At 38.3% G+C, this 19,595-nt stretch overlaps 2 protein-coding genes and 1 long non-coding RNA gene across 3 annotated transcripts; all 3 read right to left on the bottom strand.

The window, feature by feature from the left end:
• Window positions 1–2,239: 2,239 nt before the first annotated feature.
• On the bottom strand, window positions 2,240–2,914 carry LOC132601404 (uncharacterized). The gene has a single exon (XM_060314489.1). The coding sequence runs from the start codon at window positions 2,912–2,914 to the stop codon at window positions 2,240–2,242; it is 675 nt and encodes a 224-aa protein (XP_060170472.1).
• Window positions 2,915–2,964: 50 nt separating this feature from the next.
• LOC132601403 (uncharacterized) lies at window positions 2,965–3,781 on the bottom strand. Its single transcript, XM_060314488.1, has 3 exons — window positions 3,578–3,781; window positions 3,315–3,490; window positions 2,965–3,232 (listed from the first exon to the last, which is right to left on the bottom strand). Exons 1-3 carry the CDS (start codon window positions 3,779–3,781, stop codon window positions 2,965–2,967), a joined length of 648 nt encoding a protein of 215 aa, XP_060170471.1.
• Window positions 3,782–16,120: 12,339 nt separating this feature from the next.
• LOC132603297 (uncharacterized) lies at window positions 16,121–19,203 on the bottom strand. Its single transcript, XR_009568084.1, has 2 exons — window positions 18,812–19,203; window positions 16,121–18,461 (listed from the first exon to the last, which is right to left on the bottom strand). It is a non-coding gene; the product is annotated as an uncharacterized LOC132603297 (long non-coding RNA).
• Window positions 19,204–19,595: the final 392 nt, after the last annotated feature.

Below are 19,595 nucleotides of genomic sequence, written 5' to 3'. Positions count from 1 at the left end.
GATGGATTAATTGTTGTTACATTAAAGTTGTTACTCACTTTTGAGCTCCTGCCATGGGATGTTTCATTTGGCTACTGTTTTTCCTTGATAAGAATATGATGCTGCATCTGGTGTGATGCACTGCTGAACTTAAAAAAGACTAAGCCTGCACTTTTAGATTTATTATGCTACTAATCCCTTGACGAAACTGTTGCTGCTTTTCTAAAATTTGAGGAAATGTCTGATGTAGTTTTGTAACGACCTGTTTGGTCGTTATAGTCTTTCGCCACTTTTGACCCTTCCCTGAGCTTGTTTAGCTCACTTTTGACCCGAGGGGACCGTTGATATGCTTCCCAAGGTGTTTGGATATGATTCAGGAGACTTTTTCAGAAATTTGGGCTTTAAGCAAAAAGAGTTGACTCAAAGTTGATTTTTGGGTAAACAGACCGTTTTCGGAAATCTGTCGATTCCAATAGGTCCGGATAGTCTTTTAGAACTTATGTACATATTTGGTTTGATTTCCAATGCACTCGGGTGCATTTTGGGACTTGGGTTGGGAAGTTAGATTTGAGGTATCGGAGGATGACTTGGTCAACGAGACCTCCATTGAGAATTTCGAGACCACGAGTGCATTCATAGCGTGTTTTTATGTATGTCTACATATATGGTATGTGAGCAGATAGCCTCGGGTGATAGTTAGGATTTTGGTTTGAGATTGTGATTTTGGGAATTTCCAGTTCTGATTCCGGCTATAACGGCACCATTACCGCAGCAGCGGCATCGTTATAGCGGTGGACTTGCCACAACAGCGGCCAAGTACAAATATTGACTGACCGCCATGGCGGTCTGAGTGGTCGTTGAAGCAGGATTGCTGCAGCAGTCCTTTTTTGTGTAAGCGGTATTGGGCAGATTTTTTTCATTAAATGAGTGTTAATAGCCCTAAGTCTCTCATTCTTTATCATTTGACTTTAGAGTTATTGAGAGCTTTTCAAGGTGATTCCTGGGAGAAACTCTTTGTGGTAAGTTCTTCTATTTTCTTTGTTATTCCATTTTTCATAATCACCTTAGGATTCCTTTATCACGATAGTTCCTTAAGGGTTTGATGATTAAAAGAGGGTCAATGAGTTCTTCTTTCTAGGCTTCTAAATCTTGATTTATTGATTGGGTTAGCTTCATTAAGCATGGAATTGATAACTAGAACCTATTATTGCCTGATTCTTCCTAATTAGTGGAAAATTTATGGAATTGGAAGTTAGGGTTTATACCCAAATTTGGGGGGTTTTCCCTAGAATCCGAATTTAAGTAATTTGTTGGTTCTTCTAGCTTGTAAGTTAGGTTTTATACCCAAATTTAGGTTGGGCCTTGTTGTGTGATTTGGGGCTAGCCACCCCGTTGTGTTGTGACTTATCTTGTTCTATTTGTTGTTGGCTTGATGCCACGTGGAGATAATAGATATTGGTGACTAGTGATATATCTTGATGATGATATTATAGCACCTTACTTGTTGTTGTTTGAGACAAGGATTGTGATTCTATTACGGCTTATTGTGTAGCCTTTTGATTGATATTGTTGGTGTGCCCATGTGTGGTGTTGTTGATATTGACTTGATTATTGACATTGAACTCATACGTTGCACGCATTCTCATCCTTCATGACATACTGTTGATACATTAATGACATATAAGGAAACATTGTTATGAGCTGGGCTCAGTTGGATGAGAGTGACGTGAGGATCGATGTCCGATGTTTATCCCAGAATCGAGGTATGAGTGCTGATAGCGACTGTCGAGGTCTTTGCTAGAATCATGAAGTAGCGGGTCCCCCATGGGTTGTACTGCCGAGATGTGATGTTCCATCATCGGAGTACATGTGTATAGTGCATATGCATTGCATCCATATTTCATACATTATTGCATTGCATTGTACCTTGGTTTCTCTTGTGATATTCTTGTGATATATTTGTGATATACGGATTCGGATTGGATGTACTGAGACTTGGCACAGTTGGGTTTAGATGCTATAACATAGGTGATGACTTGTACTTGATTACTGCCTCGTGTTGACTTATACCTTTTTTTTTATTAACAGTGCATTTTATTAATCAAAAAGTGATCATTATATAACCAAGCCTGGGCAGGCCCCTATCCTCCAAAAATATAAAAACAATTAAGCTAGAACAAGAAGCTATCTAACATCATATGGAAGCAAAACAGTACTTCTAGGACTAACATTACAACTCTTGAAACATCGCTGCCACTATTTAAGCAAAACAGTTCAAAGTACTCAATATAGGTTGCCATTTAGCCTTGTGTCTTCCTTTAATGTGCATATGCAAAGAAATACCCCTGTAGACCCTTGTAGCATTGTATTGGCCCGGTTGAAACCTTATGGAGTTCCTCTCTTGCCATATGCAATACACCATCATACCAAAGACACTACAAGTGATAGATGCAGCACCATTCGTTCCGTGTGCCATGTTACAAATCCAATGTATTTCCTCTTTCCATGTACCAATAGTTTCGTAATGTCCTAGCCATTGCAGTAGTTTGCCCCATAGTCCTCTATTAATAGAACAAGCAAAGAACAAGTAATCAAATGTTTCTACGCCCCTGTCACAGAACACACACTCCATGGGTACTTGAATACCAATCTTTTGCAACCTATCAAAAGTGGAGAGTCTTTTCTGAGCAGCCAACCAAAGATTGAATTTAAATCTTGGATGTATTTGTTTATGCAACACAATTGTTTTCCAGGGAACTCTTGGTAATTGTGGGAGTAGCAAGCAGTAAGCTTTTTTTATTTGGAATTTCCCATGTAACTGCATTTGGCCCAACATCTTATGAAGATCACCCTGTATATTCTGCAGTTGGATCACCTTCTTCCTGCTGCCAATGATTTTCCTGACCACCCAAGCAGCATTCTTGGGTGTGTCCATTGTAGCTAGGTACCTATGTTTGATATAATAGTAATGCACCCATTTGATCCTTAGAGAGTTTTGTTCTGTGAAATGGCACATAATTGTTTCAATATTACAGCCTTGTTCCACAATCCCATGTGTATAACATTAAGTCCACCAGCTGCTTGTGGTTGGCATATTTTTTCCCAGGAAACCAGAGCCTTCTTGGATATTTTCCCCATCCCTGTCCATAGAAAGGATCTACAAACAGCATCAATGAGCTTCATGACCTTCTTTGGTAGCAAAACAATCTGTGCCCAATACGTTTGCATGCCAAACAGAAACTGCCTTAATAAGCTGCAATATACCAGCATATGACAACATCCTTGATGACCAACAACTGATCCTTGAGGTGATCTTCTCTATCAATGGTAAGCACTAGCTGACAGATAGCTTTTTGGGTGATAATGGTACTCCTAGATATTTGAAAGGAAGAGATCCTTCCACATAACCAAGGGCTAGAAAAATATCCTCCTTCACCTGTGGGAACACTCCTGTTATATACAAAGAAATCTTGTCTAACTTTTCTTGTACACCAGAAGCATTTGAGAACAACTAAAATGTTTGTTTGAGCAATAAAACTGATGGCAAATCAGCCCTGCAAAACATAAGCAAGCCGTCAGCAAAGCAAATATGGATCACTTTCATTCTCTTGCATCTTGGGTGAAAGTTGAACTTTGGATTATTAGCCGGCTGGTTCATTTCCCTTTGTAAATATTCTATACCAAGAACAAACAGGTAAGGTGACATTGGATCACCTTGCATGATGCCCCTTTTACCTTTGAATGGTTGTGCTAAGCCACCATTTATGACAAAGGAATAGGAAACAGTTTCAATACACTCCATAACCCATTGTAAAAATTTCTGTGGAAATCCCAGATCAATCAACACATTCTTCAAGAAATATCAGTCCAAAGTATCATATGCCTTCCTGCGATCCACTTTTAGCACACACCTGGTTGACATTCCTTTTCTTGTATAGCCTTTAAACAGTTCATGGCTAAACAAGATATTGTTTGTGATACTCCATCCTTCAATAAATTTTGATTGTGAACAACCAACAAGACCCTGGATCACACCTTTTATCCTAGTGGTCAACACTTTTGCAACAATTTTGTACAAGGTAGAACAACATGCAATTGGCCTATAGTCTTTCACCTGAGTAGGTGATAAGACCTTAGGAATAAGAGCAATTGTAGTGGAGTTCCAAACAGGATTCATATTCCCAGTTTTGAAGAAGTGCAACACAGCTTGATAGACATCCTCTCCCACCACTGACCATTGTCTTATAAAGAATTCAATAGGGAATCTATCTACCCCTGGTGATTTTTCATTTGGCATATCTTTAATAGCATTTGCAATCTACTCTCTTGTTACTGGTTGTACCAATAGTTTCTTCTGAGTCATTGTTAAACAAGGTCCTTGTTGAATCATTGCTAAGTTTGGGCAAGGCAGACTCTCACTTCTTGATCCCATAAGCTCTGTAAAAAACTTCATAAATTCAACTTCTACCTCATGAGGATCTATATGCTTAAGACCATTATCATTATAACTTGTTGTTATGGCATTTTTACTGGACCTAATCTTTAATTGGGAATGGAAGTATTTGGTCTTAGCATCACCACTGTCAATCCAACAAACTCTAGACTTTTGTCTCAGCACCTTTTCCTCAACCAAGCTCCATTTTTCAATTGTTCTAAGCAGCTCCTTTTCTTGGTCAAACAGACTTTAGCACAATGGTTGTCTAACAGTGGCTGCTTGCACATATTCCAGTTGTTGTCTTGCCTGTGTTAATCTAAGAGCATAGGAAGCCATCTAAGTATTCAGGTCCTTCAATTCAACTTTCAAGTGCTTAAGCTTTTGTCATATTGCATGCATTGGATCTCCTTGCTCAGAACATTACCACATCTTATGAACTATTGCATTAAAGCCAGTGTGCTCCATAACTGTTGTGTATAGCTTGAATGGTCGAGGGTGTAGTGTGACAGGTTTCCAGCATTGAATGAGTATTGGGGAGTGATCTGACATACCAGGAATCAAAAAGTCTGCTTCTACATTTCCATACTCCAGTAACCAATGATAGTTACCCAAAACCCAATCAATCTTACTATATATTCCTGTATCTGCTGCTTGCTTATTGTTCCACGTGAAAAAACAACCCTTAGCTCTTATGGGAGTGAACTGTTGGTCTGTTACAACATCTTGAAATCCTTGTATTTCTGCTTGAGTCACTGGCTGGCCAATCTTATCATCAGTAGACAGTACATTGTTGAAGTCCCTACTTAGTAAAGCAGTCTGCATTTGAGCCCCTATAAGCTGTAGATCATGCCATAGGATATCCCTCTGAATCTGTTCATTTCTTGCATAAACCACTGTAACCACTGCAGAGCATTGAGCAACAAGATCTTCAACTGAACAATGTATGAATTTCTCATGGGTTTCAAGAATCTGCACTCTAAGAATCCTCTTCCATAATAACCAGACTCTACCATTTAGTTCCAATGGGTAGTTGCAACAGTAATGCCAGTCCCTAGAAACTTTATCTGTTTATTGCCTTATTGATTTATCATTTTATCTTACTTTATTGCCTAGATATATGGTAGCTAATCTTAGTCGGCCTATGATACCTACCAATATATGTTTTTTGTACTGACCTACACTTGCTGCATTCTTTTATGAATGGAAAGTATCAAGTGGGATCGACTTCTACCCCTCGTGGCTGAGAGTTCGAGGTTGCTGATTTGAGTCTTGTTGGGGTGAGCATGTGGGCGCTTCGCTACCTGGAGACTCTTCTTTTATTATGTCTTATTTTGCTATTCTGAGACATATTGAGACTATTGATGTATTATTATTACTTCCAGACTTGTAGAATTTAGTTAGATGCTTTTGTATGACCAGGCCAAATACTGGGTGGTTTTTTATGTACTTTCGCGTTATTTATATATTCATATGTCAGACTTACATTACTTTAATCTTTTTCGCTATTTATGCTGAGGTTGTGAATGTTGGGTTAAGGGTTTGCCTACCAAGGTGGGATGGGTAGGTGCCCATGCGACTTTGTGGAATTGGGTCGTGACAAGTTTTAGCTGAGCCTTGCTGCATTTTTAGTATTGATTCAAAGTGTTAAATTTGAGGGTAAAACTGCTATTATTTGGTTTGTAACTGCTCCATCTTATGGATGAAATTTTGCTGCATTATTGAGGATAAAAATGACACCTTCTTGAGACATATTTGGGGTCCTTCGTTGCTGCATTTCTAGGACTGCTGTCGCTACATTTTTTAGCAGACAATTACTCAGTTTCGAGGATTGAAATGGGTTGCATTTTGAGACAGTTTGAGGCAAAAAACACTGTTGTTCTATTTTGTCGCCATTTTGTTGCCTTGCTGCTAGTTCCTGTTGAATGTTCGGCTTCGCTCTTTTAGGCAACAAATGCCTAGAGTGGAATTGTTTTGGTTGAAACATCTGCTACATTTTCTGACGGAAATTGCTGCTGCTATGTTACTTGACTAAAGTTACTGCCTTGCTAAGGAAAACATGAACTGATGTTACACTTGACAAAAATGATTGTTGTCATGTTTTGACGAACTGGTGCTACTCTTTCAAAAGAACATATTACTACATTTGAAATACACTAATTTGAACATGATACTACGCTAGGCCGATGAGAAAATTATTTGAGGTCATGCCTTATCCGGAGAGGTTATCCCTCGATTTAGGCGATGATGACCTCATAATAATATCACGAGGTAGGAACCAACATACGTTTGGCGAGGCAACTAGAATGGCCACTAGTTTACAGCTAAGGCATGTTTCAGATTCCTTTGTCACACTCGGAAACATGAGTCTGAGCCTCCGTAATCAAAGCTCTCAAAGTTTGATACGAGTCCGAGGGATATTATTATTATGTTCATAAACGTTAGCCTATGGGGTGGCGCATCATTTTGATTAACTACTTTTCTCTTCATTATGACAGGTACAAATAAAGCGAGTCCGTGGAACAAAGGCTTATAAATACTAAGCAAAAGAAGTTGATATTCGGAGCTTGGAGCTTTGGATGAGGTATCAGCAAACGTGGAATAATCGCAATTAAAGATCCAAGAAGGAGAGAAGATAGTATTAGTTATTCTAATCTTTCTCCACCTTCCCCCTCTCTCCCTCTTTATTTATCTTTGCAATTTGTATACATGTATATACTTTTAAATAATTGTGTATTATTAACCTAGTTGAAACCCTGTATAAGACAAGAATGGTTTAAGTTGGACTCAAAAATAGTTTTTGGGACTTGACCCACATAAAACTAAATGAACAAGAGGAATTCTATTTAAATACAAGTTTGAGAAAGGGATCTAAAGTAAAATATAGTTGACCCGAATGAGCTAAAAATGAGATAACTAAAATATCTTCCTTTATTATACTTATAAAAAAAGCTTATGCTATTTTCAAGGGAGATATACTACAAATACCTATATAAACTTATAAGGATTCAAATCATGACATTGGATCAAGTTAGTACAAACTCTACTTAAGAGAAAATCTTAAGTGTGTTTTGGTCCGGAATTGAAATAATTTCAAACCTTACAAAACCGTTTTTCTTAAAAAACCTATTTTTCCTTAAAGACTTTTGCCAAGAAATGGAGTTATCATAGGACATGACAATTTTGCAAGAAAGAAAATATTTTAGCAAGTAATCACAATTAACCACATATTGAAGCTCGAAGGTCAACCGTATTCTACGGATCCTTAATACTAGGGTGCTTAAAACCATCCCTAGGAAATCACCAGAACCCTTACCTCAAACTCTAGTTTAAAAGCGATTTTTCTTTGTTTGATAACCCTTTTGAAGTCGATTTTCCTAGTTTACCAATAAATTAGGTGGCGACTCTAAAAAATACGAAAATCCAATAGAGTCCACAACTTCTTAGTAGCTTTTATGCACCCGCGTAAAAGTGAAATGTAACAGTGGATTGCTCCAACATGTTAGCCATTTTGAGCTCTAATTTCTTATCACGCTTGTCCTATTCTGATCTCCACACCTTTTCCATCTTTTCATAATGATCAATCTATTGATGATCTGGTGAGAAGGCATTTCAGGTGATAAGTGTGTGGAAAGAAACTGTCGGGTGTACAGGGTGGCTTTTGGGGATATGGGTGGCTTTTGCAGTTTGTAAAGTAGGGGTGCCTGGGCGTATAGTAGAGCTAAGGTGGGTTTCTTGCGGTGCTGGGTAGGAGGGAACTGAATGAGTGGCCCTGAGAATTTGGACAGCGTTGGGAGATGGTGGGGCTTGGTAGAGGTACCAATGTGTCCATCCATAATTGATTTGGGGTGAACGGCATTATGGTCCCAGTGGGGTAGATGGGGAAGTCATTGGGTAGTGGTGAGCTTAAAGATGGAAAAGGCGGTAGGGGCCTCCTTGCCTCAGTGGGCGCCTCTTTGGCAGCATTGGCCGTTTCTGCTCTCATAACCTTTTCTTGGAGGTCAGCAACTTTCTCAAACGACATCTTAATAACATTCTCAGAAGGAGAGAATTATTTCAATTCCGGTATGGGTGACTTTGTAAGAGCGAGGTCAGTCCAATTCTGCTCATTCTCAGAAGTACCAGTCATTGTTGCTGCCTCGGTATTGTTGGGACAGAGATGCTATTGAAGCTTTTGATCTTGTGAAGTATGCCAATGTGAACACGGATCAACTTTCTCTTTCCATAAGAAAAGAACAACTCAAAAACAAATGATGTTAGTTCGTTAGGCAACACTAAATAAACAATGTATCACACAGAGTTGGCAGGTAAAGCACGTAGCATATAAATAATCATATGTTTGATTCAAATGCTTGATTGATCCCTTGTATCGAGGTTTTAAGTATTTTGGCTCTTTGAACTAGGTCATAATATACATTTATAATATAGGGATCGAGTCTTACGTAGACTGCCTATGTATCCCTCCGTGGGAAATCAGGCCCTTTCGTAGTTCGGTGTACATAAAATGAAGACGCTCCAACTTTTAAACCTACCCAAGACCAGGCTTGATAAGATCTTCCTACGTATCCCTCCTTGGGACATCAGGTCGGCGTAGTTCCTTGTACATATAAATTTGGAGGGGGGGAACAAATTTGTTCAAAAATACAAAAGGGGATCCCCAAAGTATCTACCCAAAAGGTGACCTCTCTTTGAGATCGAAAAGGGTTGTTTGTCCTTTCAACCCGATTTCGGCCAAAGGCCCTAACTCCTAATACTGAGGTGGGAGTACTACCCAAATCCCGCCTGTGTGGACCAAATGCTCCAAGTCGAACTTGAAGGCCTTGCAATCTTCAATGTCATGCCCCGGGGCTCTAGAGTGAAAAAGGCAAATCTTTCTTTGACTTGTTCCCACAGACGAGGCCTTCCAAGCGACCCTGATTGGCTGGATCATTCCTGTACTTTCTAGTTACTTGCATACGAGTCCTTAAAGACAGTGAAGTCGTAACGCCAAGTATAAGTGTTCAGCTGATTCCTTCATTTAAGGAAACAATGTTGTGAACCAACAGCGAATGAAGTCCCCACAACTTAGGGATGGTCTTGTCATCAATCAATCTTATGATTCTCTTTCTGAAGGCCAAACATTATCAGCATATGGCCTGATTATTCTTGGTAGAACGGGCACTTTTTGTATGCGAAAATCAGGGCACATGGCGGCAACCTCTCGCAACTTATGTAGAGGGCTCCCACACTCTTGAGCTTGTTAAAGATTTCTTCGTATGTCATATGTCTTGGTGAGACGCGGTAAGGTCAAGCGATGGCCTTGAGTGCAATTGCCCACCAAGTTGGCAATGCCGGGCGAACAAACTCTATTTGTACCTCAGGTTCTCCTTCTTTATTTGTGGAGGCAATGAAGGTGGCTCTCTTGACGGCCAAGGGGGTTCTTGCAGGTCAGATTCTGCTTCATGATCTTCGTCTCTTTGTCCTTCGAATAAGGGTATGAACCCAGGCGGTATTCCTTTGCCTTTGTTCGAGATGTTCTCAAGATGATGCTTTACCTCAGTAGTCTCTTTGGGCGGGCACTCCGCTAATTCCATCAACTCATCGGGCTCTTTGATCTTGTCCCTAACCGCTCGGATTTTCCTTTCCATGTCTTGAATCTTTCTTTTGATGGCAACATGTTCCTGGGGTGTTCGTGGCATCCATTCCAAGCTTTGGGGAAATGTAACTATGCTTAATACGGGTTTGTAACTATTTTTGTGTTTTTCTTTATTTTTCTTTGGGTAGTGGTCGGTACCCGAGATCAATCAAGCATTTAAACGAAACATATGAAACAAACAAAGCACATATTAAAACATATACTACTCGCGTTCTTAAGGTTTCTAACCGCTTGAAACATAAATGTGCCATTTGCACCAAACCATTGCCCCATAATCATAAATTTTATTAATATTATTCTTCCTTGAAGGGGTAAAAAAAGATAAATAAAGACAAAAAAATAAATCAGCAGAACTGTCATTCAGTAGCTGATGATGAAGCCCTATCGGTCCATGCCTTCTTTGCCTTTAGGAGAGTAGTCTGGATGTGGAGGTAGGCCGATATCAATGCGGCATCCATCAAGAAACCCTTCTGTATGAAGCTCATTAGGGCAATGTCATCCAAGGTCTTCTTCATCCGGTCATTGAGCTCAATCAGAAAGTCATGGGTGAATCCCAGTTCCCGTCTCAAGCTTGCTATGGTAGCTTGATCTTGATTGATCTTATCCAAATACTTAGCATCCCTATCATCGGCTCTCCTCTGAATTAGACGGGATCGAATCTCGGACTTGGGGTCTTTGTTTTGCATACGACTGTAAAGGATAGGCCTAGGAGGGAGAGTCCCAGTAAGTCGGGCCTTAGCCAATCTTTATATTCCACTTCGTAACCCGAATGAAACCTATCGGGAGCTAAGGTATTAGGACGCTAAGTTATGCAACCACTCCACTCACGCATATAGTCCCCGGCTCTCAGAGTCCTATCCCTGTCATAGTCAATGATAAAATCCCCTATATTCCCAACTTGGGCATGATTTGAGTCCTCCCAAATTGCCTCAAGACTCTAGAAGGTGCATAAGGGTAAATCTCTCGAATTCCCATAAGCGGCAAGAACAGACACTTTCTACCCTTGATTACGACCGTGTCGGACACGAAGTCATCAAAAATCCATTGAACACCTTCTTCCCTAAGTCTAGAAAAAATGAAAGTCCAACTCCGTTTGGTCTTATCCCCAAAACTTGGACAGAAGTTAAAGAGGCCATCCTTTTCTGCCGGCTTACTCAAGTATTGGTTACCCCTGAATCTGATCAATTGTTTGAGGATCCACTATTGTAGGAGTGGGTTTCATCCTTGGAAGTATTTATTGTGGTTTCTACAAAGGCTTAGGGCTCGATACACATCTTCCAGGATGATGGGGGTTAGGTGAAAATATTTTGTGTCTTCTTGACGAGTTATACCATAGAAGATGGCATGCGTGACTGTGATGACTCGGGTATCTATGGCTAAAGACCAATCTTTGGGAAAGACCATAAGTCTTAAGAAGTTGATGGCAAAGGCTAAAGGTCGAGTGGCTAACCATTTGGCATAAGCTTCGAAATCGCCCGAGTGTTCCACAAATCTGTTCGGGTTACCGAACAGTTTGTATAACTCTCTAAAGGGTATGGTTGGGCCATGTGCCAAATTGGCATGGGATAGGGAAAGTATTTTGAGTATTTGGGAGTAGGTTGGCTTTTCTAGGATTAGGACATTTTTGTCGGGTTTCTTCAAAGTCGGGGTCAGTTCTATATTATCCTCAAAGTGAAAAACCATTCTATCTCAGTCCCAAAACCCGGTGATTAGCTCTATTAGTTCCTTACAACCCTTCATTGTCATTATCGAGGTTAGGTTGCCTAGATGGCAAGAAATATCCTTCATTTATTCGTGAGTCATTTGGCCCCACCATATATAAGGCAACTCCGATGTGTCAATTACCATATCAAATTCCAAGTCGATAGACATCTATAAAACAAAGCTAAGGTTAATTCCACCCCCCCCCCCTCCCCCTCCCGCATAGGCAATGGTTTAGCACATAGGCACATTACATGTTTCCAATTAACACATAAATGAGATGTGGTGCTTTTTAGGTCATAGACACGGGGTAGTCTTCCTAACGGGTTTAGATACGCCTCAAATATCTCAACCCAATCTAGTTCATCTTTGGATTAGTTTTGGCACTAACTTAGGCTTATGCAAGAGTGGACATTTTCGAATTGATGTTGGACCCGAGCGGATTACTCGAGGTGAACTGTTGTCAGCTGTTGGGTGACTGCACACCAACTCTGCGTTCACCGTGTTCCAAAGAAGGGTGTTCGAGTTTTTTAGTAAAGGCTAGACCGCGATCCCGCGTGTCCCCTTTGAAATCATATTTTTGCCAGGAATGGCGAAATTTATGATATGAAATGAATGACAGTTTATAATTGCAAAAAAGTAAAAACTTAAGCAAATAATTACAATTTAAATCACATTATATTGAAACTCTTATGGTTAGAACCTAGAAAGATCCCCAGCAGAGTCGCCATCTGTTATGGTTCACTCTAACGTAGGTGCATAAAAGCTACTAAGAGGTTGTTGGTGCTCTAAATGGATTTTTGTATTTTTAGGAAAAGGGTTTTTGGTTTCAAAAATCTGTATAAGTGTTCAACCCACTTCATTTCCGAACCAAGACACACTCAAAATTTCTCCCAAGTAAAGTCACTAATATTTTTTATCCTAATGAGATGAGTTTAGTTCTTATAGATTTTATGTACGAATATATAAGAAAGTATGGAGTATATCTCCCATTTATAATATAAGTATACATTTGGAAATTGAAGGTTTTATTAAATCCATTTTGATTCATTGAAGCTCATAATCAACCACATTCCAACTTTCTAAAGCCATCTTACTCTTGAGTCGGCCCAAGTATGTCTCTCCTTGTTTTTAATCCTCAAGTTTGGGCTTTAGGCCCAAAAAATACTTTGTTTTACTTCTCTTAAAAAATTGACCAAGTTAAAACAAATGAGTCCATTTTCTCATTCTGAAAACTGGGCCTTTCACATCTACTCCTTTTCTCAAAATTCAGCCCAAGTTGTAATTCGAAAATAGTCCATAATTTCACCTTTTTCGATTCAGTCCAGTTTATAGCAAAAATCAGATAGTCTTGTTTTTACTTTAAAAGAAACCGTTTATGGGCTTCAGGCCCAAGACTTACTTCCGTTTTTATCCATTTTATATCAAGAATTATACTAAGGGTGGAAGCCCTAAATTCATCATTTAGCTCATTGAAATTGTTTGTTGTACGTCGAGTTATTAAACCAGTTTAAAAATACAATTTGATGTCGATTTCATGCAAGGGGTATACTTAGCTACATTTAGAAAATAGTTTGGGCGACATTCCTAATAATACTAAGTATTTTTCTAAGTTCTAACATCCATAGGGTTTCAATATTCACATATGTTTGCTCCAAATACATTTACATCCCATAAAAGATAAATGAAAAGAGAAGAGTTAGGCTGGTGGGCCTACCTAAGCCCACCAGTTATTTATTTTCACCCATAGTTAAGCCTTCAAGCAATATTAGCTTCCCTTTCATTATTCCTTACGGACTCAATCAAAGAAAGGAGGTTGGGCCTCAGGCTCAATAGGTTTATACGAGATTTGCAATGGCCCAAATGGTCCACGGGGAATCACATGCAAACAAGGAGAGGGCAAAAAGGGAATATGGTTAGAGGGCATCCATATTCATTTTATCTAAATTAAAAAGAATCATAACGTAAAGCAAAACCAAATAAATCATGTATGCAGATAGGTATATTGAATATATATGGGTTATGCTAATTTTTAAAATAACAAACAAGATGAAGCCCAACATGATTCACAATTTTAGAAGTAGCAAGCCCAAGACATGTCAAATAATGAGAGAAACACAGAGCGAGCCCAAATGTCTTAAAATAAATAAATAAAGTCTCAGCAAACCCAAAATACATCACAACAACAAAATAAAGGCATGTTTAAGATGGTAAAAAAAAAAGTGAATAGGCCCAAGAACAGTTTCAAAGTCCCACTTAACACATAATTAGAGTCGATATACAACATATAGCATCCCATGTGCACATAGGTGTATACTGACTGGGTTTATTTTGTATATCCCGCATATATGTAGGCCTATTCATGCAACATGCTCATGCAAGTGATGAAGGAAGTATAAGGCAAACACATAGACCATTCATCAATGAACTTCAAGCAAGGGAAGATGGAATTGGGGTGGCACAAGTTCAAACTTTACTTGAAAGGGGATAAAGGGGAGGGACTTTATCAAGCTTTGTCATAAAGGAAAAACCATACAAGAAGATCAGAAATTAACATAACTTCAGGTATTTTCGAAGGATCAAGGCACTCAAATAACAACAAGGCACAGAAAACATACTAATAGGATCCTCTAATCATTAAAATCACAAGGAAAGGCCAAAACAGCTCACAACTCTCTTTATTTCCAATCTGATCATGTATATCAAAGCTAAAGTAACTAACTAAACTTGATGTGAAACTTAGCCTAATCATTCTTCCTTTATTCAACCAACTTTCCTAAAATGATCTTTTAGTTTAGACTTTATCCTATCATTTCTAGTGATTATACCAAACATTTTACATGACCTAAATGTATTATGAGTACAAATCAGACCATGAGAAAGAGGTTTTATGCATACAATCAACTAAAAGCCCCCTTTTGATCTAAATTAATACTTAAACCAATGATACTAAGTCATTTAGACCTCATAAGCCTTACATCAAGTCTGTGAATCTCAAACAACCTCATTAAACTAATGTAGCACTAATCATAACACAAACAAGAACATTTCAACCCAAGCTTTAAGATGAACCATGTATATCCTTGGCATATATATTCAAATAAAAAACAAACTAATCCACATGAACCATGTCATGCCCTATTTTTAACAGATTAAAACTAGTTCACAACTTATGACTATGTTTCCTCTGGTTTTGTAAATTTCTCAGAGTCGCCATCTAATTTTAGGAAATATTAGAAAACCAATTGTAAAATGTAGACTCCATTTTTTAGTCTTTGAAACCTGTAAGATTCTAGGTAAGGGTTTTATTTACTCCGAGGGGAAGGTATTAAGCATCCCTCAAAGCCTATCCGAAGACAGTCTTTAAACTTAGTTTAATTAATACTAGAGGGGGATTATCTAATTATTTCTTATTTTATTATCACCTATTTAAAGAATTGCGGAAAAGAAACTACTCTCTCAAAACTATTTGTATATAAAAAAGGGGGGTTTTAAATGTAATTGTAACTATCTGAGTGAATGCATATATATAAAGGAAGTAGTTAATGCTAATGTATGCATGAGGAAAATATGTGTGACATTATTTTATATAAGAATAATATGTATAATATAGAATAAGGAGGGATATAATTTTTATAAGAAAATAATGTATATATGTGATATGTATATCACAGGTGAATACTAAAAAATAATTATTGATGACATGATAATACTTATATATATGCACATTATAAAAAGACAAGAGAGTTGGTGAAATAAGATATTATGTATGATACACGTTTATGAAAATAGTATATAGGTATACTCATGATAAAGGAAAATAATTAATACGAGATGTATATGTGCATGTGGTGAAAAAAATGATTAAAGGAATACATGTAAAATAATATCTTTGTATATAGAATAGAATATATACCTTGTAGTTCTCAAAAACACTTGGGCCACTATACTCGGGCCCTAGTAGGAGTTCTTGTATTAAACTTGTGAACTTGGGTCTGCTCATGTTAGTACTAAAAGGAAATAAATTCTGAAAATGGTTGAGCTTATGAAAATTAATCGAACCAAAGCCCGTTCTTTAAAAGAAAACATGTTTGCATTTCTGGAAAAATCAATTAAGCCGATAGCCTATTTTGAAATTGTTTAGGCCTTACTTTGGAATTGAAATTTCATAAGCCTTTTACCCGTTTTAGTTTGGAAGGCAGTTCTCCCCTCCTTTGGAAGCTGCGTTTTTTCCTCTGGAAAATTAATGCTTTCCGCCCCATATTTTGCCAAGATAAAATCTGAAAATTATTGTTAGCGGCAGTTTATAAAAAAAAAATATTTTTTGAATCTCTGCCTCTTATTTGAACTATATTTCATGAACCTGAAAAATGTCAAGTGGTAACCGGAAATCATTTAGCAAATACCATCACTCTTAAGTGTACCTATGTCAATTAGTAATACCACATTCAATACCTAAAGAGAGGGGGGGGGGGGGGGGGGGGGGGGGGAGAAAAATGACTATGTCTAACTATCGTGTCTAAATTGGTTCTTACGAACCCCACCAAGAACAACAAAGGCACAAATACAACACCAAATTAGTATCATCGTTAGTCAAAGCATGTATATTGATACAAAAGATAAAATTCTGAGGAGAGGAAGAGGGATGGAGACTCGAGACGTGGACGAGGGCTGTTAGGCACGAGCGCGCGGATGCAGCTACTGTTTTTTTTTCTCTGAATCTGGGCAGAATCCGGAGTTGCCTTCACTCCAAACGCTCCCCAAGTGTTTCATGCAGAAAAAGAAAGAGAGAAAGAAAAAGATTAGAGCAGCTTTTATCCCAAAAAAAATGGAGTAAAACAAACAAGACCAAATAATAATCTGTGCGTAGGGAATTACTAACCAGCAAGCAAGTTTTCGAAATCCTTTCATGAGTGAACACACAGGAGATAATTTTTAGGACAAAAGGTAAAAGAAAATTCCCAAACAGGATGCCCACTATTCCACTCCAATATTAAAACAGAAGCTTAGTGCTAGATTTCAAAAGTTTCAATCGACACTCTTAAAATGGAAGATCAAATAAACATATACCATATTAAATACAGCTCATGGTTTGTGAGTAAAGGAGGATCTGCCTGGTTGACCTCAAAAACCATCAACTTACCACCTTAAGGCAGCTGAGCATGAGAATCACAAGCACAGAACAGTCATACTTTATCTAATGCGTGAACAGAATCCAACCACCAAAATAAGAGCACTCCATTATTTCTTGAGAAGGTTCTACATAGGAGTTTAGACATGAAGAAAACAAAATACGGATTACACTTTGAACCAGCTTGAAAGCAGAAAGGAAGAATCAGAGTCTCACTTAGTGAAAGGGAGAAAAACTGAAGATTATCAGCAAAAGAACTTATTGTACACTTAAGTTGATTAAATAGGTGGTTAAACTAAAATCCTCTTCTTGTTTAAAGGCTCAAAACATACAGAAGAATCACAACAGCACATTGCATACAAGCAGCTAGTTAGGCCATTCATGGTCAGATCCTAACTTCCAAAGGGCATGACCTCTAACATATCTTCTTGTTCAATATCATATTTAGCCATCTTAGAGGGTAGTGATCAAGATAGTTTCCAATGTAGACATGCTATCAAATACTTCATATGAAAGTTTACTAAGAGTTTCTTAAAATGCACAGGTCTTGATTCCATCCAAAGCTGAAACATGGCTTATTTAAAACAAAAATACCATGGTTTAAATCCCTTCTTGCTAAAAATCAGTTTTGGGAAAAGGGGTATAGTCAAGGTGTTACAATGTTATCGTATGTTAAAACCTTAAGTCATAAACTCATCTTTAATTGTCTTTTATGCTAAACAAACATGATTGACCTCAAACTAGTTAAACTTTGATAAGGAAACCAAGAACATATATCAGAGGTAGATAGGCATAAGCACAGAATGTTCGATGTTAATCGATACAATCATACTCATGCGACTCAAACAGAAAAGGACAGAACAAAAAAAATTGAGCATCGATTCATGTTTCGCACACGCAAGGCTAACAAAAAGCTAAACATTTACTCGAAGACTAAGCTAAACTAACTAGACAGAACTGGAAAGTGAAAATGCCAAAATGAAGAAGGAGAATTGTTTCTCTTAATCCTATAACTTCTAAGTGAATGAGAGAACTAAAGGCAGAAGCAAAATATCACAGTTGACTAACATTAAGCAAACGATATTCATCACAAAGAACTGAAGAAAAAAAAGCATTTGATAAACTCGAACCGAATTCTCAAAGTTAACCAATTCAACCATGTAAGCTTCTAGTTCATAACTACGTTGGCATCAACTGAATCTGATCTGAATTAGAGCTAAGTCATACGAACAACTATACTAAAACAGCGCAAACGCAGTAATCTTCATCCCCAAACTAAACAAATTTTATCCTGTCTTAAAAAAAATCTTATTCAAGAGCAGCGATGGGGTTGAACACATATTCGACGAAACTAGTCGCATTACACTAATTTACAACAAATGAGGAGCAAACACAATCTAGCCAACTAAACCAAATAAACGATGAGAAATACTTGACGAATACATTTCTACTTTAACAAAATTAAAGACGAAGATAGGACGAATGTGATTATCTTCTCCGTGACAGCGAACTGAGGTTAACGTCGTCGCCGAGTCTCCGAATCCGCTTGAAGAGCTTGTTTGGCCGAGAACCACCGAGAATTTCTACAACAACAAAAAAAAACTTAGAGTTAAAGGGAATTTTCTGGGAGCCCAACTTAGAGTAAAATAAAAGATGTTTGAGAAAAGCCGATGGGATTTTTTTGGGGTTGTTCAAGAGGGAATTTCCAACTATTGAACCTGTTAACTTAAATGGGATTTTCTACCCTTGAAACTTGTTTTCAACACAGCCAAGTGGGGGGGGGGGGGGGGGGGGGGCTGTATTTATAGGCAGAGATTAGGGGATTTCATCAGCTTCTTCAAGAAGCCTTTAGCCTTTAAATTTCGAATTTAAATAGGGGGGAAAGATTAACATTTTCAACAGATGAAAAGGTGAAAGAGGTGAAAAATCTCACCTTTTCAGACTGATTGGGAAGGGAAAAGGTCGTTGGGGTCTAATACATGGTAGATTCCCCCATTACCCACCGAATCGAAGGAGGGTTCGAGCTTGTAACTAGCGGTTCGTTGCACTCCTCTTCTACAGAGGTTGAAACGACCTATATCGACTCCCTTCGGCTCTGCCACCACGTCAATCAAAGGGAAAAGAGACGTGGTAGCAGTGGAGGCGAGGAAAGCTTCAACCCAACAGATTTCAACGTTTTTGGGTTAACGAAAGAGTCGGGTGCTTGATTCCGTGGTCTGATGGGTGTGGTGGTGGTGAGGTGACGGACGTGACAAGGGTGGCGGCGATGGGGTGGGTGGTGACGTTAGGGCTGTTGGTTGAAGGAGAAAAGGAATGTTTGGTTCGTTTAGTTACTGAAGAGAGACTTAGGGGTTGTTTAGTTTAGGTGTTGGGCCGGGTCGGGTTGGTGATTTTTGGGCTGGGGCGTTTGGATATTGGGCTGGGGCGTTTTGGGCCACAGATTTTGGTTTAGGGGAAAAGGGAATTGATCCAATATTATGTAGGTGAATGATTTAATTTCTCATCCCTTTTACTTTAATCAATTAATTAAAATATGCTTCTTTGTCCTAATTAATTTCCACAAAACGTGTACACATGAAAATTATAATACAAGTAATTTAATATACGTATTTAGTTTAAAATAGAATAAACGATGATTAACATAGCAATAAATAGGATCAAAGGAAAAATGCCAACGCCAATATTGATATAGGAATATCAACATTATTTTTTGAGTG

The sequence above is a fragment of the Lycium barbarum genome, chromosome 7, assembly GCF_019175385.1.
Source record: "Lycium barbarum isolate Lr01 chromosome 7, ASM1917538v2, whole genome shotgun sequence".
Classification (NCBI taxonomy): domain Eukaryota; kingdom Viridiplantae; phylum Streptophyta; class Magnoliopsida; order Solanales; family Solanaceae; genus Lycium; species Lycium barbarum.
The sequence above is the reverse complement of the archived record's forward strand: the minus strand, read 5'-3'. Positions and strand labels throughout refer to the sequence as shown.